The sequence below is a fragment of the Balaenoptera physalus genome, assembly GCF_965194825.1.
Source record: "Balaenoptera physalus genome assembly, chromosome: 2".
Classification (NCBI taxonomy): Eukaryota; Metazoa; Chordata; class Mammalia; order Artiodactyla; family Balaenopteridae; genus Balaenoptera; species Balaenoptera physalus.
In genome coordinates, this window is record NC_138883.1 from 142,108,092 (window position 1) to 142,135,462 (window position 27,371).

At 38.7% G+C, this 27,371-nt stretch overlaps 1 protein-coding gene across 5 annotated transcripts in view; it reads left to right on the forward strand.

Annotated features, from left to right (window-relative positions):
* WDR93 (WD repeat domain 93) overlaps positions 1-27,371 on the forward strand; it is a 50,894-nt gene that overhangs the window by 985 nt on the left and 22,538 nt on the right. Inside the window, exons 1-7 of one of the 5 annotated variants that reach the window (XM_082449544.1) lie at positions 1,313-6,997; positions 7,908-8,252; positions 8,878-9,070; positions 10,920-10,984; positions 19,711-19,807; positions 22,118-22,233; positions 25,073-25,111. In XM_082449544.1, coding sequence (XP_082305670.1) covers positions 7,926-8,252; positions 8,878-9,070; positions 10,920-10,984; positions 19,711-19,807; positions 22,118-22,233; positions 25,073-25,111 — 837 coding nt within the window. In that variant the 5' untranslated portion in view covers positions 1,313-6,997; positions 7,908-7,925. The other 4 variants (XM_082449543.1, XM_082449546.1, XM_082449545.1 and 1 more) reach the window with 4 other exon arrangements.

The window sequence follows — 27,371 nt, forward strand, 5'->3', positions numbered from 1 at the left end:
GCTCCCACTTACATCACTGAGAGGGGCCTTGCATACATAGTGTGGATACGCCAAGCCACATGCAAGTTCTGCCCATTATCCTGCAAAGCGCCATGCCTTGTCCACCTTTCAGGTCTAGGGGTGCCCATATTAGCACCCATTTCTCTGCCCTCCAGAGAAAGCTGGGAAAGAGGCTCATGCAGAACCTGGCATTGTTTGGGCAGTAAATTCCAGGGGTACAGGCACCCTGAACATGGTCTAGACTCCAGAAGAGGGGCAGTCTAGGCTTTGGGTGGGGATAGCCTCTTTACCCCACGAATTACTCATCCTTTGCAGAGGGGAGTGCCTGGAAGAGAGCCAGAAGTATTCTCTTAATTCATGTCCCAGAGCAGGGCAATACTGCAAGCAATAAGAATTTCAGTGGTAGCACTGTACCAACCACAGTGCTAAGCTCTAGGCCTAGGGCAATAGATTAATGAGGGACACAAGAAAAATGGGGAAGTACAACACAGTGATGCGTTAGATGATAGAGGTGAGCACAGGGTGCTCCTAAACAGATTTATATAGTTTGTTTTCTATACCTACAATTCTGCCTTTTCCACTGTATCATAAATTGAATCATTTAGTATGTAGCATTTTCTGATTTCTTTCACTTAGCATAATGCATTTGAGTTTCATCTATGTTGTGTATGTCAGTAGTTTGTACATTTTTATTGCTGGGTGGTATTCCATTGTATGGATGTACCATACTTTGTTATCTCTTTATCCACTGAAATACATTTGTGTTGTTTCCAGTTCGAGGCAATTATAAAGCTGCTATAAATGTTTAAGCACAGATTTTCATATGAAACATGTTTTAATTTTTCTTGCATAAATATGTAGGAATGGGATTGCTGAATCACGTTAAGTGTATATTCAGCTTTGTAAGAAACTGCCAAGCTGTTTTCCAAAGTGACTCTACTATTTCGTGTTCCCACTGAATATGGGATGTGACTATGTAGGAGTTTATCTATTCACCTACAATAAACATTTGGGTTGTTTCCAGTTTGGAGCTCCTACAAGTAGAGCTGTAATGAGTGTTCATTTACAAGTCTATGTTTGGACATATGATTTCGGTTCCCTTATATCAAACCTAGGAGTAGAATGACTGGCTATTGTGGTAGGTGTAAACTTAACTTTTTAAGAAATTGCTAAACTGTTTTCTACACTGTACTATTTTACTTTCCCAGCAGCAGGTGGAAGAGTTCCAGCTTCTCCTCATCCTCGACAACACTTGTTACGGTCTATCTTTCTAACTTCAGGCTTTCTAATACATGTGTAGTAGTAGTATGGTCTATCTTTCTAACTTCAGGCTTTCTAATACATGTGTAATTATAATTTGCATTTCTCTGATGATTGACCATGTTGAACATCTTTTAATATGCCTGTTTGCCTTATGTGTATCTTCTTTGGTTAAGTGTCAATGCAAATCTTTTTTCCATTTTTAAAAATTGCGTCATTTTCTTATGACTGAGTTTTAAGAGTTTTCAAAATATTCTGAACACAAGCACTTTATTACATATATGACCTACAAATATTTTCTCCCAGTCTTTGGGCTACCTTTTATTCTCTTAAGTGTCTTTTGTAGAGCATAAGTTTATTTTTGAAAGGTTTAAATTATCAATTTGTTCTTATAGATTGTGCTTTAATGTCGTATCTAAGGAATCTTTGTCTAACTGAAGATTGCAAAGGTTTTCTCCTGAGTTTTCTTCTATAAGTTTTATAGTTTTAAGTTTTATATTTAGGCCTGTGATCTCCTTTGAGTTAATTTTTGTATATAGTGCAAGGTATGGATTGGAGTTCTTTTTTTCCCATATGGATATCTAACTGAGGCAGCATTATTTATTAAAAGGATTATCCTTTTTCCACTGAATTATCTTTGCACCTTTGTCAAAAATAAACTGTCCATATCTGTGTGGGTCTAATTCTGTATTCTCTATTCAGTTTCATTGATCTATTTGTCTTTTTTTTGTGTGTTTACCTCTTCATTTCCCTCACCTATTTCACTTATCCTCCCACCCCCGTCCCTTCTGGCAGCCACCTGTTTGTTCTCTGTATCTATGACTCTTTTTTGTTTTTTTGTTTTGTTTTGTTTGTTCACTTGTCTTGTTTTTTAGATTCCACATATAAGTGAAATCAAACAGTATTTGTCTTTCTCTGTCTGACTTACTTCACTTAGCATGGTACCCTCTAGGTCCATACCTGTTGTTGCAAATGGAAGGTTTTATTCTTTTTTATGGCTAATATTCCATTGTGTATATCACATCTTCTTTATCCATTCATCTGTCAGTGGGGACTTAGGTTGCTTCCATATCTTGGCTATTGTGAATAATGCTGCAATGAACATAGGGTGCATATATCTTTTCAAAATAGTTTTTGTTTTGTTTTGTTTTCTTTGGGAAAATATCCAGAAGTGGAATTACTGGATCATATGGTAGTTCTATTTTTAATTTTTTGAGGAACTTCCATACTATTTTCTGTAGTGACTTCACCAATTTACATTCCCACCAACAGTGCATGAGGGTTCCCTTTTCTCCACATACTCGCCAACACTTGTTATTTGTTGTCTTTTTGTCTTTTTTGATGCCAATACCACACTGTCTTGATTACTCTGGTTTTGTAAGTCTTGAAGTAGGTAGTGATGGTCCTCTAATTCTTTCTTTTTCTAAGTTATCTTGGCTATTCTAGGTACTTTGCATTTTCATATGAAGTATAACATCAGCTTCTTAATTTCTAAAAAAAAAAATGCCAACTGGGATTATCATAGGGATTGCTTTGATTTTATAAATCAATTTGGGGAGAATTGACATCCTAAAAAAGTTGAATCTTCCAACCCATGAGTAAGGTCTCTGTCTCTCCATTTATTTAGGTCTTCCCTTAGAGGTATTTTACAGCTTTCAGGGTACAGGCCTTGTACATCTTTTGTCAAATTTAACCTTAAGTATTTCATATTTTTATACTATTATAAATAGTATAATAAATAGCATTTTTAATTTCAATTTTTTATTGCTTGTTGTCAGTATGTAGAAATATAAGAGGTTTTTGTATATTGAACTTTTATCCTGCAACCTTGCTAACCTCATTTATTAGTTCTAGTAGATTTTTTAAAAAAGATTACATCAGGTTTTCTCTGTAGATAATCATATTGTCTGATTATAAATAAAGACAGCTTTACATAGTTCTTTCCAGTCTGGATGAAACAGTCCCACACCACCCAAAAAAATTCCTTCATGCTGTCCTTTTTAAATAACATTAAATAACATCATCCCTCCACTTATAACTCCTGCCAACCACTGATCTGTTCTCCATTACTCATTTTGATTTTCAAGAATGCCTTATAAATGGAATCACTGCACATAAATTTTTAGACTGGTTTCTTTTATTCAGCATAATGCCTTTGAGATTCATCCATGTTTCTGTATGTATCAGTAGTTCTCCCCTTTGTATTACTGAGTTAGTATTCCATTATGTGGATATAACACAGTTGGTTTGTCTATTCACCTGGTGAAGGACATTTGGATTGTTTCCCGTTTGGGGTAATTATAAATAGAACTGCTATAAACACTTTGTGTACAGGCTTTTTTGTGCCCACAAGTTTTCATAATCTTAGAGTAGATACTCAGGGGTGGTATTGCTGGGTCATATGATTAATATATGTTCCACTTTATAAGACACTGCCAAACCCTTTTCCAGAGTGGTGGTATCACTTTGCATTCCTAACAGCCATCCATGTATGAGAGTCCGAATGCTCTGCATCTTCACAAGTATTTCATATTGTCAATATTTTTTTAAAAATTTGAGCCATTGTAATAGGTATGTAGTAGTGATTGGTAAGTTATTAAGAAATATTTCCTAATATTTTGAGGTTTTGTATACTTCTAAATATCTATCTGTTATTGATTTCTAAAATAATTTCTGTATGATCAGAGAACATAATTTGTATGACTTGAGTACTTATAAATTTATTAAGACTTGTTTATGGCCCAGAATATGATTTTTCTTGATAAATGTTTCAAGTGTACTTACAAGAAAATTTGTATCCTGCTGTCGTTGGGTAGAGTGTTCTACAATTGTCAGTCAGATCAAATTCGTTAATAGTGTTCAAGTTTTCTGTATCCTTGCTGATTTCTTTGTCTACATGTTCTATAAATTATTGAGAGAGGGTATTGAAATCTCTGACTATAATTGTGCATTTGTCTATTTCTCATTGAAATTCTATCAGTTTTGCTTCATGGATTTCAAAGCTCTGTTATTAGGTTCTTTAACATTTAGGACTGTTATGTCTTCTTGATGAATCAACCCCTTTATTATTATAAAACATACCTCTTTATCCCAGGTAATATTCTTTGCTCTGAAATGTTCTACATATGATATTAATATAGCCACTCCAGCTTTCTTTAGTGTTAGCGTGGTACATCTATTTCTACTCTTTTAGTTTTAACCTGTACGTGTCTTTACATTTAAAGTGGATTTTTGGTGGGCAGCATATATGAGTCTTTCTCCTTTATCTAATCTGACAATTTCTGTTTTTTGATTGGAGTCTTTAGACTATTTACATTTGATATGGTTAGGGTTTCCTATTTGTCTCATCAGCTTTTGCCCTTTTTCCTCTTTTTTACATTTTTAATTGAGTATTTTTATGACTCCATTTTTCCTCTTTTGTTGGCTTATTAGCTATAACTCTTTGTTTTATTACTTTAGCAGTTGCTTTAGGGTTTATAGTATGGATCTTTAACTTATCATAGTCTATCTTCAAGTGATATCGGTATACTTCTGTGTCTCCCCTCCTAGCCTTTGTACTATTATTGTCATATATTTTTCTTCTACATATGTTATTAACCCCACACTACATTATTATTTTTGTTTAAACATTTTAGATATCTTTTAAAGGAATTTAAATAGTAAGAGAAAGTCTTTTATATTTACCTACATAGCTATCATCCAGTGCTTTTCATTCCTTTGTGTAGATTCACATTTCTCTCTGATGCCATTTTTCTTCTGCCTGAAGGCCTTCCTTTAACATTATTTCTTATAATGCTGGTCTGCTGCTGATGAGTTCTTTCAGGTTTTGTATGTCTAAATATTCTTTATTTCACCTTCATTTATTTATTTATTTGTGTTTGTTTGTTTGTTTGGCCTCGCGGCTTGCAGGATCTTAGTTCCCCAACCAGGGATTGAACCCGGGCCCTCGGCAGTGAAAGCACAGAGTCCTAACCACTGGACCACCAGGGAATTCCTTCACCTTCATTTATTGAAAGATATGTTTGTGGCCTGGAATTCTTAATTGACAAATTTTTTGCTGTCAGTACTTTTAAGATGTTGCTTCACTGTCTTCTCACTTCTGCTGTTTCCTTCAGGAAATCTCTTGTCCTTTACTTTGTTCCTCTATGCATGCCTTTCTATCTCTGGCTGCATTTCAGATTTTGTCTTTATCACTAGTTTTGAGCAGTTTGATCATGATGTGCCTTGGTATAAATTTCTTCATGTTTAATTTGCTAGGATTTTTCTTCTTAAATCTGTTGGTTTATAGTTTTCATCAAAATTTGAAAATTTTTGTTCATTATTTCTACAGCTTTTTTTTGTCTCTTCCCTCCTTTGGGGATTTCAATCACACTTATACTAGGCTACTTCAAGTTATCCTACACCTCACTGTCTTCATTTTTTTTCAAAAAATTTTTCTCTTTCTTTCATTTTGTTTCTATCGCTATGTTTTCAAATTCACTATTCTTTTTTTTGGCCCATCTAATCTGTTTTGCTCTGAAATCTTGTTATTAATCTAATCCAGTGTATATTTTCATTGCAGACATTATATCAATAGTTTTCATCCTTAAAAGTTCAGGTTGGGGTTTTTTTTTAAACATCTTCCACATCTCTACGTAACATGTTCAGCATTTCCTCTTGATTTTTGAACATGTGGAATATACTAATCTAGATATATACTAGAATTATATATCTGCTAATTCTAATGTTCTGTGTTGATTATGAGTCAGCTTCAATTGATTGAGTTTTTATTATGGCTTGTGTCTTCTTGCCTTTCTGCATTTGAGGTAATTTTTTTAATTGGATGTTAGACATTGTGAATTTTACTTCATTGGATGCTGGATATTTTTGTAACCAAGCAAGGGCTTATGTGCCTGTGGCGCAGAAAGTCAAACTCTGACAGCGGGTGTTTGCAGCAAAGTAAGGGTTTATTGCAGGGTACCAAGCAAGGGAGTGGTCTTTGAGATAGGGATATTTTAAAGGGGAAGAACAAGGAAACTGGGTTTAATCATCATCTTGTGACATTTCTTAATCAGGGTTTCGGGAGTCAGGATGTCTCTGGTTTATGATTCTCTGGCCAGGTGGTCCATGGCTCGGGGGTCTGTGAGTTCATCTTGCCCTAGAGAAACAAGCTGAGTTTATAGGTTAATGATGGTATCTATAACAGCAATTTTAGTACATTTACGATGTTGTCAACAACTGCAATCTTAGTCATCTGTTCTGGTTTATTAGTGTCCAATTAGCACAAGATTGAGGTCAGAGAGGACAAGAAAGGGATTGAGGTCAGAGGAGACAAGCAAGGGAATAAAGTCTTGGATAGATTAATCACAAACTCAGTAAGGGAACTTGGTTTGAGGGGGGCTCAGTTTCATACTTGTATTCCTATAAATATTCTTGAGTTTGTTCTGGTATGTAGTTAAGTTATGTAGTAAGTTTGATCTTCTGACTTCCAAGATTTGGTGGGCAATACTGGAGCAGCGTTTATTCTAGGGTTAATTTTCCCACTACTTGGCTATGCTCTTCAGAGTACTCTAACCCAATATTTGTGAATTACGAGGTTTTCCGTTCTTACTGATGGAAACAGGCATTATTCCTGGCCCTGTGTGAGCTCAGCTTACTGTTCCCACTGATGATTTCAGGTGATTCTTTCTTTTCAGACTCAGACCCAGATAGTCTCTCCTCACTTTGCACTGGAAACATCACAAATGTACTCTAGCAGGTGAGAAAAGATGATGGCAGCAGGGCCTTTATAAGACTTCCATGGCCCCAGGGTACTCCGACAGTGTAAGACCCTATGCCACTACCTACTAAGGATCTTAAAAATGTACCCCATGTTCCACATTAAATGCCTTTTTTAAACTGTAACATTTAAAAATCTTTTTATAATTTGTACAGTTTTGAGTTTTATAAAGTATAGGTTGCTTGTTCTTTTCTTACAGACTTAAACATTATGCACACACAGAGTGGAGTTGATAAGTTGTAAATATTTTTGTAAATATTTAGTTTAATTATTTTGATTTTGTGGGGGGTTTTTTTTAGTCAGTATTTTTTCAAGTCTCAAACATTTCTGCAGGCCCTTTAAAAATCTCATAGGCTCTGGGCACTGTGCCTACAGAGCTCCTGGATGGGAGCAGGGGGAGTAGAGAGGAAGGAACAAATTGGACAGCAAGGATTGGATAATGCTTGAGCTGCATCTGATTGGAGGGGAGGGAAAAGGAACTGGAGAAGTTGTTGCTCCCTACCCAGCTAGCTTCAGCACAACCATTTGCAGAGATGGAAGAGCCAGGAGAAGGCACAAGTTGTAGGAGAAAGGGTGTATTCTATTTGGGACAGAAAGACAGCCACTGTCTTATCAGGAGGTGAAGAAAGGCAACAGGGTGCCAAATTCCTTTCCTTTTGTCATAGGGCACATCGTCTTGAGCTGGTCTGGAAGATGTGAATAGTCAATACCTGTCTCTGCTAATACCCTTATTAATATGAAGAGCATATCTTAGAAATGTGACAATAAGGAAGATGCCAATCTCTAGAATAAATAGTTCCCATAGGCTAATATGCCAAGGAGGATGATGGGCTGTCTTATGATAACTTCCCCTTTTTCTCAAAGTACCTTGGCTTACTTCCTTGATCAGTTTTGCAGAATTTCATAGATGTTTCCAGCACCACCTTCTGTGATGACATCTCCCAAAGGAAGTCGAGCCCAGAAGCCGAAGCTGCCCACTTTAACACGAAAGGGGACACTGGAGGTGCCGTCCCCTACAGAGGAGGACTGGTGTAAGGATGATGAAGAGGACTGGGTCTTCAAGGGTCCAGATCAAGAGCAGGATTCCCTACCTCAGCCTTATCGAATGATCAACAAGCTAGTGAACTTTCTGTTTGACCACTCGTGGGAAATTATTGAGGAGAGGGAAGCATCGAGGAAAGCTGAGCTCAGCCGCATCCAGCCCACCATCTACCCTCCACTTCTAGAAAGCAAGGTATGGAGCGGCTGACAAGGCGGCCTTGTTTCTGAATTGAGTGTTAATAAATGATAACACCTGATCCAGGGAAGGAATTACTACCAGGAACCTTCATTCAATAGGACAGTGCATTTTTGAAAGATTATAGGCATGCTGGTGTTGATTAAAATAGATCTAGTAATTGCCTGGGGAAATGGGTGTTCTGGTTAATTGAAGATTATACAGATGTATCTTTTACATCCTATTGTTATTTAAAAATCTTTCAGAGCGTATTAATCACTCCCTTGCTTGATGGTTGAAAATCTGCCAGTGTGTCAGTTATAGCTCTTACCAGTGTTGTAGATGAATAAAGTGAAGGGAATGGGGCCACTGGTCCACTCACCACAGGGCCTGTGGTCACGCTTAGTGTTGTGAATGAGCATTTATTCTCAACTTCTTTGTTTTCTCTGGCCCCTTTCCCCTAAGAGTAGAATGCTATGACTTTCTTGATGTTTGGGCAAGATATTTAGATGGGCACTGTGTTTGGACATGATACTATAACTAGGAGGGACCTGCTTCCCTCTTTGAAAAGTTAGCTCATATTACTTGCAGATGGCGATAACTGAAAAAATCATTCCTTTTTTCTATGTTTTTCTTTTCCCAGCTCAACAAAATGCCAAATTGTATGGCTATTTCCCAAGACTATGTGTTTATTGGAGGAACCAAAGGATTCTCCATCTATAATCTGTACAGTGCTAAACGAATATATGTTTGGGAGAAACTTAAGGTTGATGTCACTTCCATCTGGGCCACAGATTTGGGGAGTGAAATACTTATTGCTTCTGTGGATGAAATGGGTACACGTTCTTCATCTTCCTTTTTAGCCTAATTTATAGGTACCTGTAGACTGTTGTTCAACTTAATCTCCTTTCCAGGCATGGGAGGGGCCAGACCTGGAGAGTTCTCCCTGGTCATGTAGTATTAACTAACATCTGCAGGACAGTATGGTGTGCCAGGCACTATTCTAACATTGCACACATGTTGGCCCATTTCACCGTCACAACAGCCTTAGTAGGTAAATACAGTTTATTATTCTTGTTTTTCAGAAGAGGCAACTGAGGCATGGAGGTTAAATAACCTACTTGAGGTAATGCAGAAAGTAAGTGGCACAGGCAGGATTTGAACCAGGCCCAGAGTCCACATCCTTTCCAGCACTCAGCAATCCTGCTGCTCATTTAAGCCAGGCTTGCTTTTCTTCCTCAGCCTGAGGATGACCCAGGCATGGGGACCATAGTATAGAGAACTATGGACAGTGTCCTGGAAGATACGTGTCTGCAGGAGAGTGACCTGACCCAACTGGCATTTTAGGAAAAGCACCCTGATAGGAGTTTGCGAAAGTCAAATGGAGAGGTAGAGAGACCAGGAGGAGCTAGTGCATTCATTTAGGAGAGAAATTAGGAAGGTCTGAACCAAGGCAGGGGCTGTTAAAATGAAAAGAAAATTGTACTGTAGTTCTGTAAGATGTTAACATTAGGGGAAATGAGGTGAGGGATTATAAGGGAACTCTTTGTACTATTTTTGCAATTTTTCTCTAAGTCTAAAATTAGTTCAAAATAAAAAGCTTAAAAAAATGAAAAGGAAAATATAGTGGAAAAACTTGGTGAGTGATGGAATATATGTATGGGGTCAGGGAGTAGGGCGGTATGTGAGGGTAAGTGAAGAAAAATGACTCCTTTCCTCCTTAGATAATGGGGTGGATGATGATGCCATTACTTGATAAGCAATTTTAGGAGAAGAAGATTTCAGGGGTCTGTGAGTTGAGAAATTCCATTTGAGCATGCACATCTTTGAGGCACCTGGAGTGGGAATGTTGATACTCAGGAGGAGTTTGGTGTAAAGATAGGACTGCATTTATCACACTGCATTATATCTAGTTAGTTTCCTGTCTGTGTGAGTCTCAATGTGATGAATTTGAGGGCAGAGACTGCCTTGGTTGCCCCTAGCACATTTGTGGTCATGGAGCAGATATCCCATGAATGTTTATTGGGTTGAGTTAGACTTTCACCCACGGTGATCCAGATACCTCTGCAAGGTCAGTATTATGGCTGTAGGGGCAGGTTATGAGTGTCTGGGAGGCACCTAAAGAAAGAGGCAAGAAGTCATGGTGGATGATGATCACATACTAGAGCCCTTAGGTTAAATGAGAATGAGAATGACAAAATTACTTATTGTATCAACAAAATTAACTGCATGAGGAGCTTGTTGGGCTGTGAGAAATGAGGCACATAGAAGAGTAAGATGTGATCCTTTCCCTCAGAGAATCTGTGAACTCACTCGAGGAATAAAAAACACTCACAGGAAGCAGTTGGATAACAATGTGAAACACTATGGGATGATGTGCTAAAACAGATGAATAGAAATCACGAGTGGATTGGTGTGGCCGAAGTGCTTACAAGAGGATTCTAGAAGAAGAGGGTAGGGCCAGTGTAGACCGAGATGACCCAAGAGGGAGAATAACTTGAACATTTCAAGTGAGGGGTGGAAGAAGGCAAGGAGTCCAAGATGATCATGGGCAGTGGAGGAGCCGGGGAGGAAGCCTAATAATGCATGAGTTTATCATGATATCTCAGAAAGTCAAATATAAAATTTCAACTTTTCTTCGGTTCACCTGCCTGTCTTTCATTCTTACTTATTTTTCTGTTTCAGGTATCATTAGACTATTTTATTTTTATAAGGATGGTCTTTACCTCATCAAATCCATCAATGAAGCGGTAAGCTCATGTTCTTTCATCTGTAGCTGGGCCAAAAGCTGTAGCAAATCAAGTTTACTTTTAACATGGAGGCAATGACAGCCATCCTAGAGTAGAAAGAAATAGAGACCTCCCTGGCCAGAGAGCCTCCTCCAAAATATCCAATTAAAAGATCCCTCACCATCAGAGGGTACATACTGAATGCCTTGGATTCATTTTCCTGGTTGTCAAGAGAAGAAAATTACTAAGGAACTCCGGTCCAGATTGAGCACCAGACCAACATGTCTAATAACTACTTACAAGTCCCTAAATTTTCCAGGCTGCTTCACATCCTGTTCCCTTGTCCATGCTGTTCCCTTTGCATAGAAGGCTCTCCTTGTCTTCCTACCTACTGTGTGTACCTCTTAAATTTCTCTCATTCTTCAAGACCAGCTCAAATATCCCCTCCTCTGAGATGCTTTCCCTGATATACCCAAGAGAAGTTGATCCCTCCCTCCTCTGTGCCACCACCATATAGGAAAGTATTTCTATCAGTGTTTTCTCTACCCTCCACACTTATTTGTTTATATGACTGCTTCTTCTCCTGGATGTAAGTTCCTTGAGGGCAGAGGACATGGCTTATTCACCATATATTTCTTGTTCCTAGTACATTGCCTGCATACTATAGGTTCTTTTTTTTTTTTTAATTAATGAATCCAAAATAGAGGCGGTATTGCTCAGAGTATATTTTTAGTTGTAGTTTGTTTTATAAAAAATACTTTTGATGGGCACCAAAGCAATTCAGTGGGAAAAAGAAAGTATTTTCAACAAATGATGCTGGAATGCTGGATAAACAAATGGGGGAAAATGAACCTCAACCCTACCTCACATCACATATAAAAATTAATTTGAGATGGATTATAGACCTAAATGTAAAGGCTAAAAACATTATCCTTTTTGAAGAAAACACAGGAAATGTTTTTTGCAACCTTGGGGCAGGCAAAGATTTCTTAGGACATAGAAGGCACTATCCATAAAAGAAAACAACTAAAATTGGACTTCATCGAAATTAGATACTTTTAATTCCTCACGCCATATACAAAAATTAATTCAAAATGGTCATATATCTATATGAAAAATCTAAAACTATAAAACCTCTAGGGCTTCCCTGGTGGCGCAGTGGTTGAGAATCTGCCTGCTAATGCAGGGGACACGGGTTCGAGCCCTGGTCTGGGAAGATCCCACATGCCGCGGAGCAACTAGGCCCATGAGCCTGCGCGTCTGGAGCCTGTGCTCCGCAACAAGAGAGGCCGGGACAGTGAGAGGCCCGCGCACTGCGATGAAGAGTGGCCCCCGCTTGCCGCAGCTAGAGGAAGCCCTCGCACAAGAAACGAAGACCCAACACAGCCAAATAAATAAATAAATAAATAATAATTAAAGGTGCTAATAATTAAAAAAAAAAAAAAAAAAACCTCTAGAAGAAAACATAGGAGGAAGTCTTCGTGACCTTGAGTTAGGCAAAGATTTTTTAACTACAACACCAAAACCACATTCCATACAAGAAAAAAATTGATAGATTAGACTTCATCAAAACTAAAACCTTCTGGGCTTCCCTGGTGGCACAGTGGTTAAGAACCCACCTGCCAATGCAGGGGACACAGGTTTGACCCCTGGTCCAGGAAGATCCCGCATGCCGTGGAGCAACTAAGCCGGTGCGCCACAACTACTGAGCCTGCGCTCTAGAGTCGTGAGCCACAACTACTGAGCCTGCGTGCTGCAACTACTGAAGTCCCACGCCTAGAGCCCGTGCTCCACAACGAGAATCCACCTCAATGAGAAGCCTGCGCACCTCAACGAAGAGTAGCCCACACTCACCGCAACTAGAGAAAGCCCACACACAGCAACAAAGACCCCACACAGCCAAAAATAAATAAATAAAATAAATAAATTTATTTTTAAAAAAAACCCTAAAACCTTCTGTTTTGCAAAAGACATTGTTAAAAGAATAAAAAGGCAAGTCATAGACTGGGAGCAAATAATTGCAAGTCACATATCTGATAAAGGACTTGTATCCAGAACATATGAAGAACTCTCAAAACTCAAAACTCAAAAGTAAGAAAACAACCCAGTTTTTTAAAATGAGCAAATGTCTTGGGGAAAAAAGGACAGTTTACTAAAGAATATATAGAGAGGGTAAATAAGATGTTCACCATCATTAGTCATTAGGGAAATGCAAATTAAAGTCATGAGCTATCACTGCACATGTATTAGAATGCCTAAAATTGAAAAGACTGACCACACCAAGTGTTGGCAGAGCTATGGAACAGCTGGAACTCTCATTCACTGCTGGTGGTAAAACATAGTGCCACAACCACTTTGGCAGTTTTTTAAAAAAGTTAAACACACCTACCATATGATGTGGCCATTCCACTCCTAGACATTTACCCAGGAGAAATGAAAGCATATCTCCATACAAAGACATGTACATGAATGTTCACAGCAGCTTTCTTTGTAATAGCCAGAAACCAGAAACCACTCAACACCCATCAACAGGTGAATGGAAAAGCAAATCGTGGTACATACTGCTCAGCAGTAAAAAGGGGTGCACATAACAACATGGCTACATCTCAGAATAAACAGGCTGAGTGAAAGAAGAGAAACAAAAAAGCATACATACATACTGTACGATTGCATTTATGTAAAATTCTAGAAAATACAAACTAATCTAGTGACAGGAAACACCAGTTTTTGCCTGGGGTGAGTTGGGAGAGGGGTGGAGGGAAAGCTTACAAAGGGGCAGGAGGAAACTTTTGGCAGTGATGAATATGTCCACTTTCTTGACTGTGGTGCTGGTTTCAAGGGATATACATGTCTAAACTAATCAAATTGTACACTTTAAACATGCAGTTTATTATGTTATCACATCCCTAATAAAGCTGCTAAAAAGTTTAAAACTTATGCTCGTCAAAAGATGCTATTAGGGACTTCCCTGATGGCACAGTGGTTAAGAATCCGTCTGCCAATGCAGGGGACACGGGTTTGAGCCCTGGTCCAGGAAGATCCCACATGCCGCAGAGCAACTAAGCCTGTGTGCCACAAATACTGAGCCTGCATGCCACAACTACTGAAGCCCATGCGCCTAGAGCCCATGCTCCTCAACAAGAGAAGCCACTGCAATGAGAAGCCCACGCACACCAACAAAGAGTAGCTCCCGCTCGCTGCAACTAGAGAAAGCCCGCGTGCAGCAAGGAAGACCCAACACAGCCAAAATTAATTAATTAATTAATTAATTTTTAAAAAATAAAAGATGCTATTAGAGTTTGATCAGTATCAGGGGCAGAGAGCGGACCCCAGAGAGCTCTGAGAAACCCCACCGCCGCCCTGCCTAGTGGCCCTCACACCCCAGGAGGAGCCACAGCTGTCACAGCCGGCCCCAGTCACTATGACCACAACCCTGAGCAAGGAGGTGGAGACCCAGCAGCCCACAGCCCTCCACACTGCCCACACCTGCACCACGCATGCAAGAAGCTGCGCCTGCTGGTGGGGACAAGGAGGTTATGGCAACAAAGGTTTGGGGAACAGTCAGATGGTTCCTGTGAACAACAGATACGGTTTCACCACCAGTAAGGACACCAAGGAAGATGTACTTGGACAACAGACTGCCATAAAGAATAACCCAGGAAGTGCCTTTGCCGTGTAGGAGATAGACCGTGGAGTGTGATGTTGTTGAAGGAGAAGGGGTGCAGAGGCCCTGTATGATTCCAGTTACATGAAATTTAAGGACGGTTGAAACTAAGCTATGTTGGTGAGGAAGAGCAGAACGTTGGTTGCCTATAGAGGTGTAATTGACTGAAACAGGGCACTAAAGAACTTATACCTTGACTGTGTGTTAGTTACATGGATGTATACATATGTCCATACCCATCAAGTTGTACATTTAATATCTGTGCCTTTAACTGTTCTCATTTTTTATTTATTTATTTTATTTAACAAAGTACTTTATTCTTTTTATTTATTTATTTATTTATTTTATATATTAATTTTTGGCTGCGTTGGGTCTTTGTTGCTGCATGCAGGCTTTCTCTAGTTGCGGCAAGCGGGAGCTACTCTTTGTTGCAATGTGCGGGCTTCTCATTGCAGTGGCTTCTCTTGTTGCGGAGCACGGGCTCTAGGTGCGTGGGCTTCAGTAATTGTGGCATGCAGGCTTCAGTAGTTGTAGCTCGTGGGCTCTAGAGTGCAGGCTCAGTAATTGCTTAGTTGCTCCGCGACATGTGGGATCTTCCCAGACCAGGGGTCGAACCCGTGTCCCCTGCATTGGCAGGTGGGTTCTTAACCACTGCACCACCAGGGAAGTCCCTTTAACTGTTTTTAAATTTTATGTAAAAAGAAATCTCTCTAAAAAAAATACAGGGAATACTCATCAACTGATTTTAGGAGACCAGCAAAACTGTGATATCCAAACTTGACAGGGACATTACAAAGAAAGTAGTGTTGGTGGATTAGAACACACCAAAAGTGTTAAAAAAAAAAAAGTTAATTCATTACATATATATTTTTTAAGGACATCATTATTACCTCTGGAAGTTGCTACGGTACAAACAGTATTCTGAAAACTGATTAGGGAGAGCATCAAGCATTTATCTTGACTTTCCCATATAGGCTGTATTTCAGGGTAATCAAATAGTTGATGATGGAAAAATGGAAAGATTTTCTTTATAGAAGAATTCTAACAAATGCAGAAGGAATGATAGAATTGGGGGTATCAGTTTTGTAGCCATTTTGAAGAGTAATGGTCTAGGTAATGACCATCAGTGCTGATGGGGGACTTTATATTTGATGAGCCAGGATGACACCTGTTGTCAATGATCACCATGAACATTATTAAAAGAAAGAACAGCTAGCTATTATGAGCCTCCTCATGTGATGCCGGAGGGAGACACCAAACACCTGTGGAGTATTCTGGCCTTTCGTTTTAATTGAGCCTAAATCTAATCAAACCTCTAGAACTGGTTGCTGGTTTACAGGAAATACATGTAAACAATGCCATGGGATACAATCAGTCCAATCCAGAAAGTGAAAAATTCCACAGGACAAATGACCTGGTTTATTCAACAAAAAAATGGTGAAAAGAAAAACAAATAGGGTAACAGTTATAAATTAAAAGAGACTTAAGAGATAAATTAACTAAATATTGGGTTGGCCAAAAAGTTCATTTAGGTTTTCCGTAAGACGTTACAAAAAGAACCCGAATGAACTTTTTGGCCAACTCAGTACAATACATGGACTTCATTTGAATCCTGATTTCTCAGTTTTGATAGTGACTTTTTAAAAAAATTTTTTATTGGAGTATAGTTGATTTACAATGTTGTGTTAGTTTCAGGTGTACAGCAAAGTGAATCAGTTACACGTGAATTCTGATTTGAACAAACCAGTTGTGGAGAGGTATTTATTAGACAATTGAAATTTGAAAACAGACTGGATAGTAAGTGGTATTAAGGAACTAGGATTAATTAAATAGAAATATTTAATGAAGTTGGGAGATAATAAAACAAGATTTGTCATATATTGATAACGGGTGAAGTTGAGTATTGGATACATGGGGTTCATTATACTATTTTTTGTCTTCATGTGCATTTGAAATTTCTATAACCTACAAATTGATATTAAAATACATAAATAAAAATATTTTTTTAATGACCATACTACCCAAGGCAGTCTACAGATTCAATGCAATCGCTATCAAAATACCAGTGGCATTTGTCACAGAACTAGAACAAATAATTTTAAAATTTGTATGGAAATACAAAAGACCCCAGATAGTCAAAGCAATTTTGAGAAAGAACAGAGCTGGAGGAATCACAATTCCTGACTTTATACTACAAAGCTACAGTAATCAAAACAGTAGGTATTGGCACAAAAACAGACACATAGATGAGTGGAACAGGATAGAAAGCCCAGAAATAAACCCATGCATGTATGGTCAATTAATCTATGATAAAGGAGGCAAGATTGTACAATGGAGGAAAGACAGTATCTTCAGTAAGTGGTGCTGGGAAAACTGGACAGGTACATGTAAAAGAATGAAATTAGAACATTCTTTACCACCATATAAAAAAATAAACTCAAAATGGATTAAAGACCTAAATGTAAGACCGGATACTATTAAACTCCTAGAGGAAAACATAGGCAGAACACTCTTTGACATAAATCGCAGCAATATTTTTTTTGGATCTGTCTTCTGGGGTAATGGAAATAAAAGCAAAAATAAACAAATGGGACCTAATTAAACTTAAAGGCTTTTGCACAGCAAAGGAAACCATAAACAAAATGAAAAGAATGGGAGAAAATATTTTCAAATGATGCAACCAAGGGATTAATTTCCAAAATATATAAATAGCTCATACGACTCAACATCAAAAAGACAAACAACCTGATTTAAAAATGGGCAGAACAATTGAATAGACATTTTTCCAAAGAGGAAATGCAGATGGCCAGCAAGCACGTGAAAAGATGCTTAACATCACTAATCATCAGAGAATGCAAATCAAAACCACAAAAAGATATCACCTCACACCTGTCAGAATGACTGTTATCAAAAAGAACACAGGGACTTCCCTGGTGGTCCAGTGAGTAAGACTCTGCGCTCCCAACGCAGGGGGCCTGAGTTCAATCCCTTGTTGGGGAACTAGATCCTGCATGCATGCCGCAACTCAGAAGTCCACATGCTGCAACTAAACATGCTGCAACAAAAATCCCGTGTGCCACAACTAAGACTCAGCGCATCCAAAATAAATAAATATTAAAAAATAACAAAACAAAAAACAAAAGCCGTTTAAAAAAAAAAAGAACACAAACAACAAATGTTGGCGAGAGTGTAAAGAAAAGGGGACCCTCATACACTGTTGGTGGGAATGTAAATTAGTGGAGTCACTGTGGAAAACAGTGTGGAGGTTTCTCATAAAACTAAAAATAGAACTACTGTATGACCCAACAATTCCACTCCTGGGTATATAATGGAAAAAAACCCAAAAACCCTAATTCGGAAAGATACATGCATCCCAATGTTCTTAGCAGCATTATTCACAATTGCCAAGATATGGAAGCAACCTACGAGTCCATCAACAGATGAATGGATAAAGAAGACACACACACACACACACACACACACACACACAATGGAATACTACTAAGCCATAAGAAAGAATGATATTTTGCCATTTGCAGCAACATGGATGGACTTGGAGGGTATTATGCTAAGTGAAAAAAGTCAGACAGAGAAAGACAAATACTGTTTGATATCACTAATATGTGGAATCTAAAAAATGTAACAAACTAGTAAATATAACAAAAAAGAAGCAGACTCACAGATAGAGAGAACAAACTAACGCTTACCAGTGGGGAGAGGGAAGTGGGGAGGAGCAATATAGGGGTAGGGTATGGGATTAAGAGGTACAAGCTATTACATATAAAATAAGCTACAAGGATATATTGTACAATATGGGGAATATAGCCAATATTTTATAATAACTATAAATGGAGTATAAACTTTTAAAATTGTTAATAACTATATTGTACATCAAATATACTCCAATTTTTTAAAAAAGAAAGTGAGGGACTTCCCTGGTGGTCCAGTGGCTGAGACTCCGTGCTCCCAATGCAGGGGACCCGGGTTCAATCCCTGGTCAGGGAACTAGATCCCACATGCCACAACTAAGAGTTCACATGCAGCAACTAAAGATCCCATATGCCACAACTAAAGATCCTGCGTGCCACAACTAAGACCTGGTGCAGCCAAATAAATAAATGAAATAAAAATAAAAATAAAATGAAAGAAAAACAAAAATTAAAAATGTTTAAAACTCATTCTCCTTAAATAATTTAGCGGGCTCACCAGCCTAATTAGTCTAGCCACCTTATGTTGCTAGTCTTAGAACTCCTTAAAGGTATAGCACAACCGTACACATTGAGTCTTTTTCACCTGGCCCAAAGTTTGAGCAGGTTTCATTCTAGGGTTACATTCAATCTCTACTTAATATGGACTGAATGCTTGTGTCCCCCTAAAATTCATGTTGAAATCCTAATCCCCAATGTGGGAGGTGATTAGGTCACGAGGGCAGAGTCCTCATAAATGGGATTAGTGCCCTTATAAGACCAAGAGAGCTCCCTCAACCCTTCCACCATGTGAGGACACAGCCACAGGTGGCAGGCGGTCTATGAGCCAGGAAGCTAGGTCTTACCAGACACTGAATCTGCCAGAAATCCTTGGAAATCTTGGATTTCCAACCTCCAGGACTGTGAGAAATAAATGTTAATTGTTTATGAGCCACCCAGTCTATGGTATTTTGTTTTAGCAGCCCAATCAGACTATGACACTACAGTAGCCTAGACAGAGCCTTTTTTCAAGCAACTGACCAGAGTTTTCAGTGTCATGTAGAACTTGTTTCAGCTCATTTTGAATACCTGAGTGGTGGCATAGGTCTGTAGGGTTTGCAAACATGACCAGGAGATCAGATAGTATGAAATCACTACAAATCATCAGTAGTATTTAAGAAACCAGGAAATAAGTCCAAAACCATTTAGACAGAAAACTGAGTTCCACTTCTTTACTTATAATCTTGTCTAATTCCTGTACAAAAATGGAAAGTTTGAAGCAGTTTGAGGCATCTTTTTATGCCTCAAGTTTTAAAAGGATTTATTTCCCTGGTGTGAACTACAAAAAGCCCTGAAATACATTCTCTTCTGTCATCAGGCTGAACTTCCTCTCTCAGTATCTCTCTTCTTTTCAGGATGATACCAGCAAGCAAACCACCTGTATAAAGATGGAGATTTCTGAAGGAGGGGACTTTGCAGCCTTCCTCCTACAAGGTAAGATTAACCAAAGGCTCTTAAGAAGATTCAGATTTGCAGTCTCTTCCAGATAATCACTTTTCTCCAAAAACTTTTAAACTTCATTTATTTATTTATTTAGGCTGTGCCGGGTCTTACTTGTGGCATGCCGGATCTTTATTGTGGAATGCGGGTTTCTTAGCAGTGGCATGTGGACTCTTAGTTGCAGCATGCGGGATCTAATTCCCCGACCAGTCATCGATCCCGGGCCCCCTGAATTGGGAGCGCGGAGTCTTACCCACTGGACCACCAGTGAAGTCCCAAACATTTTATTTAGAAATAATTTACAGAAGAGTTGCAAAGATAGGACAGAGTTCCCTTATACCCTTCACCCAGTTTCCCTAACACCAACATTTAACAAAACCATGGTACAGTTGTCAAAATTAAGCAAATAACATTGGTATAATACTATTTTTTTTTTTTTTAATTAATTACTTTATTTATTTTGGCTGTGTTGGGCCTTCGTTTCTGTGCGAGGGCTTTCTCTAGTTGCGGCAAGCGGGGACCACTCTTCATCGCGGTGCGCGGGCTTCTCACTATTGCGGCCTCTCTTGCTGCGGAGCACAGGCTCCAGACGCGCAGGCTCAGTAGTTGTGGCTCACGGGCCTAGTTGCTCCGCGGCATGTGGGATCCTCCCAGACCAGGGCTCGAACCCGTGTGCCCTGCATTGGCAGGCAGATTCTCAACCACTGCACCACCAGGGAAGCCCGGTATAATACTATTAACTACAGCTTTTTTTTTCACGTTTTGCCAGTTTTTCTTCTAATCTAATTTTTTTTGCTCCAAGGTGCAATCCAGGATATCATATTGCATTTAGTCATCGTCATATTAGTCTGTACCTATTTGTGATGTCTTGACCTTGCCTTGTTTTCATGACCTTGACACTTTTGAAGAGTACCAGTCAGATATTTTGTGCAATGTCCCTGAATTTCAGTTTGTCTGAATTTTTTCTCATGATTCAACCAGGGTTAAGGATTTGGGGGAAAGTCCCACAAAGGAACTTTTTGTTGTATTATATCAGGGGTATATGTGATAGCACTACTGCTGATGTTAACCTTGATCACTTAGTTAAAGTGATCTGCCAGCTTCCTCCACTGTTGAGCTACTGTTTTTCCCTTTCCATACTCTAAGTCCAGACCACACTCAAGGGGAGAGGATGTAAACACCATTTCCTGGTTGTAGGAGGATCAAAGAATTTTGAGACATGTTGAAATCTCCACAGTGATTGATAAACAACTGGGGGGAGATACTTTGAGACTATGCCCACCATTAAAGTTTAGTCTCTAAACTTTAGTCTCTAAGGAGACTATGCTCTCCTTAAAGTTTTGCCCACCATTTTTAGCATTCAGTGTCGGATTTTGCCTCTTGCAATTATTCCTGTGGTGATAGAACATATTTTATCCAAACGATTGTTAGCTTGATTTTTAATTTTTAAATATTTAGACATGCGGTGTATGGGCCTCCCTGTATATTCTTGCCCCAGTCCCCTCATATGTCAGGTGCTGGAGAAAGATACATATTTTACAATGCTTTATGCATCAAAGGAAACTTATATACTATCTGTAGTAGTTTCCTAGGGCTGCCGTAACAAATTACCACAAACTGGGTGGCCTAAAATAACAGATATTTTTTCTCTCACAGCTCTGGAGGCCGAAAGTCTGAAATCAAGTTGTCTATATAGATTACTTTTTTAGGAAACATTTAGCCAGAATCCCATCATAGGAAAGTAACCTTTCCCAGGTTGGCAGGAGTGCAGTATAGAAGCTGAGCAGGTTTCTTTGACGAGATAGTCTCACAACCACCCCATGGGTTGTCATCTCCTCAAATATTGGTCAGAAGAATTCTCTGGGGCATCTCTCACAATTCTAACCCTTTCTCAGCCATACCCCTCTCAGTTATTGATTCTATATATGCCACTTTCCTCCCCAGACGGGAATAGCTGTGAGACAAAACATCAGTGGAATTTACCATTGGAACCTAGAAAACACGGAGACCAGTCAGCACAGACAGTTTGGTTAAAAACTGTTACCTCAGTGCTGTGAGTGAGAGGCCCGTTTCCTTTAGAGGCAGTGGCCTGAGAAGAGGAGCTCTGCAGCTCTCCGTGAGTGAGGACTGGCAATGACCATTGCAGAACTACATCTCCTTCCGTTTGTCAAAGTTGCTGTTCTGAGGGTGCCCGCTGGTCTCTGTGCCAACCTTCACAGAGGTTCTGTGAAGACGGGCCATTTCTCAGGGGAAACTTGTTGCCTGCTTGCAGTTGCTCAATGGTTCCTTGGTTTCCCAATGCAGGAGCCGGAGATATTTGGCTGGATGTGTATAAATTGCCTAAGGAGTCTTGGCTCAAGGAAGTGGAGTACCCCCAACTCACCATAAATCCAAAGAAAAAAGTCAGACAGCTGCAACTGGTAGGCAACATCCCTGTTTTCAACTGATATGTTTCTCCCTACCCTTGACCCACATCTAGCCTAACTCCTTGCAATTTCAAGATGAAGGAGGCCTTCTGGAGGCCATAAGAGAGGACAAGAGGCACACTGGCCCATGTCTCTCAAATCAATTTGCTGTGGTTAAAATAAGATGTTAAAAAGCAGAGGTATCGTTGTATATATGTACCACATCTTCTTTATCCATTCATCTATCATTGGACATTTAGGTTGTTTCCATGTCCTGGCTATTGTAAATAGTGCTGCAATGAACATTGGGGTGCATGTGTCCTTTTGAATTATGGTTTTCTCAGGGTATATGCCCCGTAGTGTGATTGCTGGGTCATATGGTAGTTCTATTTTTAGTTTTTTAAGGAACCTCTTTACTGTTCTCCATAGTGGCTGTATCAGTTTACATTCCTATCAACAGTGCAAAAGTGCAAAAGGGTTCCCTTTTCTCCACACCCTCTCCAGCATTTATTGTTTGTAGATTTAAATGGGTGGGATGGTGGGGAGGTGGGGGAGAGGGAGGTCCAAGAGGGAGGGGATATAGATATACATATAGCTGATTCACTTCATTGTACAGCAGAAACTAACACAACATTGTAAAGCAATTTTACTCCTATATGCATACATATATATATATACATATATATATATATATATATATATATATATATATATATATATATATAATTTGGAAAAAAAAAAAAGCAGAGGTATTAGAATCCGGTATCTCTCTCGTCTAGGTGTTGCCTCTCCACCAAGAGCACTCCCAGGCATTTCTCTGGAAGAGTCTTTGTTTTTTTGACTCTGATAGATATATATTTTTTCCCTCCGGGTTGAAATAATCCTTTCATGTCTCCCATTCCACTAAATTCCCCAGATTGTGGTATAAAAGGGTTGTTCTAAATATACAGTAAGTCCACTACATACGAACCTTCACGTTTCGAACTTTCAAAGATGCAAACATGCGTTCACACGTCTGGTGTACATTGTCACATGCGTGCATCTTCTACAAGTTGTTGTGCTTTTGTGTACTTTACTGTACAGTACTGTATAGAGTACAGTAGTACAGTATCTTTATTTCAAGCCCAGGATGTCTGGAAGCAAGAGTAAAAGCAGCGGAGATGTAGCCAGTACTACTGTACTTTTCAAGGTACTGTACTGTAAGATTAAAAATGTTTTCTTTATTTTCTGTGTTTGTTTTTTATGTATTATTTGTGTGAAAAGTGTTATAAACCTATACGGTACAGTACTATATAGCCAATCATGTTAGTTGGGTACCTAGGCTAACTTTGTTGGACTTAACAAACAAATTGGACTTACGAACATGCTCTCAGAATGGAACTCGTTTGTATGTAGGAGACTCACTGTATAGGAATACATGCATTCTTCATTTATTCTTAGAAGGTAGGAAATCTACCATTTCAGTTTAATTATATGTGATCCCTGGGCTTCATGCCATGTCTTTAAAATATAGTTTTTCAGTAAATATTATTTTAAGATGTAATTTTCTTTTTTTTCTTTTTTTCTTTTTTTCGTTTTGGCTGCACTGGGTCTTCATTGCTGCACGTGGGCTTTCTCTAGTTGCGGCGAGCGGATGCTACTCTTAGTTGCGGTGAGCGGGCTTCTCATTGCGGTGGCTTCTCTTGTTGCAGAGCATGGGCTCTAGGCGCATGGGCTTCAGTAGTTGCAGCACGTGGGCTCAGTAGTTGTGGCTCGCGGGCTCTAGAGCGCAGGCTCAGTAGTTGTGGTGCACGGGCTTAGTTGCTCCGCGGCATGTGGGATCTTCCTGGACCAGGGCTTAAACCCGTGTCCCCTGCATTGGCAGCCAGATTCTTATCCACTGTGCCACCAGGGAAGTCCCTAAGACAAAATTTTCTCATCTATCTGATGTGCACTTATTTTTTTAATCAACAACAACAAATAGTCATTGAGCATGCCTTTAAAACATACTGTATTAGGTGCTAAAGAATTAGTGAAATTATTAATATAGGAGACCAAGATTGAGACTCAATGATGCCGAGCTCATTGAGTGGCTGTGAATAAATGCCTTTTCTCTCCAGTGAATGTCTTCATAGCAGGGTGTGATTTTGTATCCCTGGGAGAGTTACTGGCCCAGAGACCTTCCCCCTCTAAACTCTTACGGAATTTATTCTCTATACCTCTCTTTGACACTTCTCACATACTATCCGGTTGTGCATAGAAGTCCTTTTCTCCTAACTAGATGATAAATTTCTAGGTTGTTAAGATCATAGCTTCTGCTTCTTTTTATCAACCACCGCATGGTGTCCTACTTGGTGCCCAACAGATACATTTTTTGAGGGATTAATTTATTATCCAAGTTGGAAAAGCACCTTGGAATGGGGGTGGTTTCTTGCCATAATTCGCTGTTTCTATACACTGAGAAGCAATCAACTAATGCCAGTTACAGTGGTAATTTGTGTCCTATGAATTGATAGTTATTTAAATATAATTGTCAACATCACTGATATATTTTGCCAATCAGACATATTCGCTTCAACTTAGATTTTTGTAATAGTCTCCTAATTGATTTCCTCCCCTCTACTCATATTTCCTCTTAATGTCACTAATGATTTCTTGTTTCCCCAAATACATTTTAAGATCCTAGAGGACAAGGATCATGTGTTAAAATCCGCAGGCCAGAGGACCACACAAACATTGGCCCTCCATGTCTACGGGATGAGTTCACATCTCACGAAAATAATTGGGGGGAAGAAAGAGCATCTCAAAAGATTAAAGGAAGAAGGGGAACATATACCAAACCTATTGAGAAATAATTTCTCATTTTTCTCCTCAGAACACTCTTGATCCCGTGACTGCAGATAATTTAGAAACGGTAAGAAATGTCAAAGAAAATCTCCAAAGAGATTTAAGTTACATGTTAGAAATTTTTATTTTGATTTGAAATTTACCTTAAATATCAAATATACTAATAAAATGTTCTACCAGGGTACTATTTTCAGATTCTCTTTGACTTAATCTTGTGCCTCATTCCCTTGAAGATAGCCCCCTATCCTTGAGGATAATTGACCCAAGTCATTTGTTCAGAGATGGGTTTCCCTGAAGATAAAGGAGCTTAAATTTCAGGGCCCCTCACTTGTATGGCCCCTTCCAAGACCGTAGGAGGGGCCCTAGCAGTGTGTTCACATGACCACGTACTTTTGTAAAATTGGAAAAAGTAACATGTTTTAACCATAATCATGTAAGACCACCATCTCTTCTCACTCAAACTTCCCCTCTGTCACAATTTCCCCCAGATTGAGTGGTATTAGGGTGGTCATGGGCATTTTGTGTTCAAACTTTTGTGTTCTCTTTCTTACCAAGACCCCTAAATCATATATACTTCAGGCCCCATGAAATCCAATTTGCCCCTGCCAAAGTAACAGCCCAATCCACCAAACTGAGGGTTTTTTTTTTTTGGTGTTGGAGGTTGTCTTTGTATTGGGATACTGTAGAGAACAGAGTGGCTTCCCTGGAGCTTCCTGGCTCTCCCTCTGAGGCAGAGAGCATACCATACTTTCCATAGGCTTAGCTCTTGGGATTCTGGCCTATCAGAAGAGCAGTGGTGAACTTCCAAATGGAAGTCTCTTTCTAGATTCCTTTCCTTTTTGCCTTCTAAAATTACATTATGTTTCAAATTATACAAATAATATGTGAACACATCACTCTGGGAAAAGCCAAGTAATTCAGATAGAGCAGCCCTCTCCAGAGGTCATCACCATTATTATCTTGGTGTGTGTTTTCTAGGTCTTTAGTGTATATTTTTATTCTGATATCAGTTTATTTAGAAAAATATAGTTTCATTTTATGGGAATTTTCTCCTATATAAGTGGCATCATACTATATATATTTTCTTACAAATTTGCATTTTTATACTAATCAACTTATTGGCAAAGTTTTGCAATGTCAGATAAACCTACCTTATTCTTTTGACATCCTGTGTTCTATTCCTATTAAGGATGTACCATAGTTTATTTGGCTGTTTGTCCATTGATGATACTGAGGGTGGCTTTTATATAATGCAATGAAAATCTTTGTAAATTCTTCTTTGTATACCCGAGTGCTTCTGAAGGATATGTGTGTTTTTAGTTTTAATGTAGATACTGTTAAACTGTCCTCCAAAAATGGCATGACAATTTACATTTAATCAGTATTTCTCCACAGCCTCGATAAATTTGATATTAATTTTTTGTGTGTGCAAACTGATGGAACAAAATGGCATCTCATGTTAATTTTCATTAATCTCCTCATACTTTTATTGGCTATTGAGGTTTTATCTTCTGTGAATTGCCTGTGAATTCTTTGCCCATTATATATTTTCTTACACTCTGTTGTTTCCCTTTTTACTTTGCTTATGTGCTTTTTTGTTATAAAGAAGTTTTAGATTTTGATATAGTCAGAATTTTTAATCTTTTCTTTACAGCCATTGCACTTAAGAAGGCTTTCTCCATCTCAAGGTTATAAATAAATTCTCCTGTGTTTTCTTCTAATACTTTTCATAGTTTTTTTTTTTTTTTTGGACATTTCACTCTTTTATACACATGGGAGTTCCTTTTGTGAATGGAGCAAGGAAGAGATCAACTTTTATCTATTCTTTTAAAATAGCAATTGCCACACAAATATTTTTGAGTAATCCTTCTTTTCCCATTTGTTTCCTGACCTTATCATTCCTGTGTATGACCTTTATCATTCCTATGTCCTTGCCTACACCAAGACCTTATGAACTTTGCAGAATGACACAGGCATTTAGTGCTATAAACTTATATCTAAGTACTGCTTAAGCTGCTTCCTTTAAATTTTGATATGTTATATTCTCATTTTTCAAAATACTTCAAAATACTTCCTAATTTGCTTTTTTATAGCTTTTTTGACCAATGGATTATTTAGAAGCATGTTATTTAGTGTCCAAATACTTGAGATGTTCCAGACATCTTTCTTTTTTTTTTTTTAATTTAATTTAATTTAGTTTTATTTATTTATTTATGGCTGTGTTGGGTCTTTGTTTCTGTGCGAGGGCCTTCTCTAATTGCGGCAAGTGGGGGCCACTCTTCATCGCGGTGCGCGGGCCTCTTACTATCGCGGCCTCTCTTGTTGCG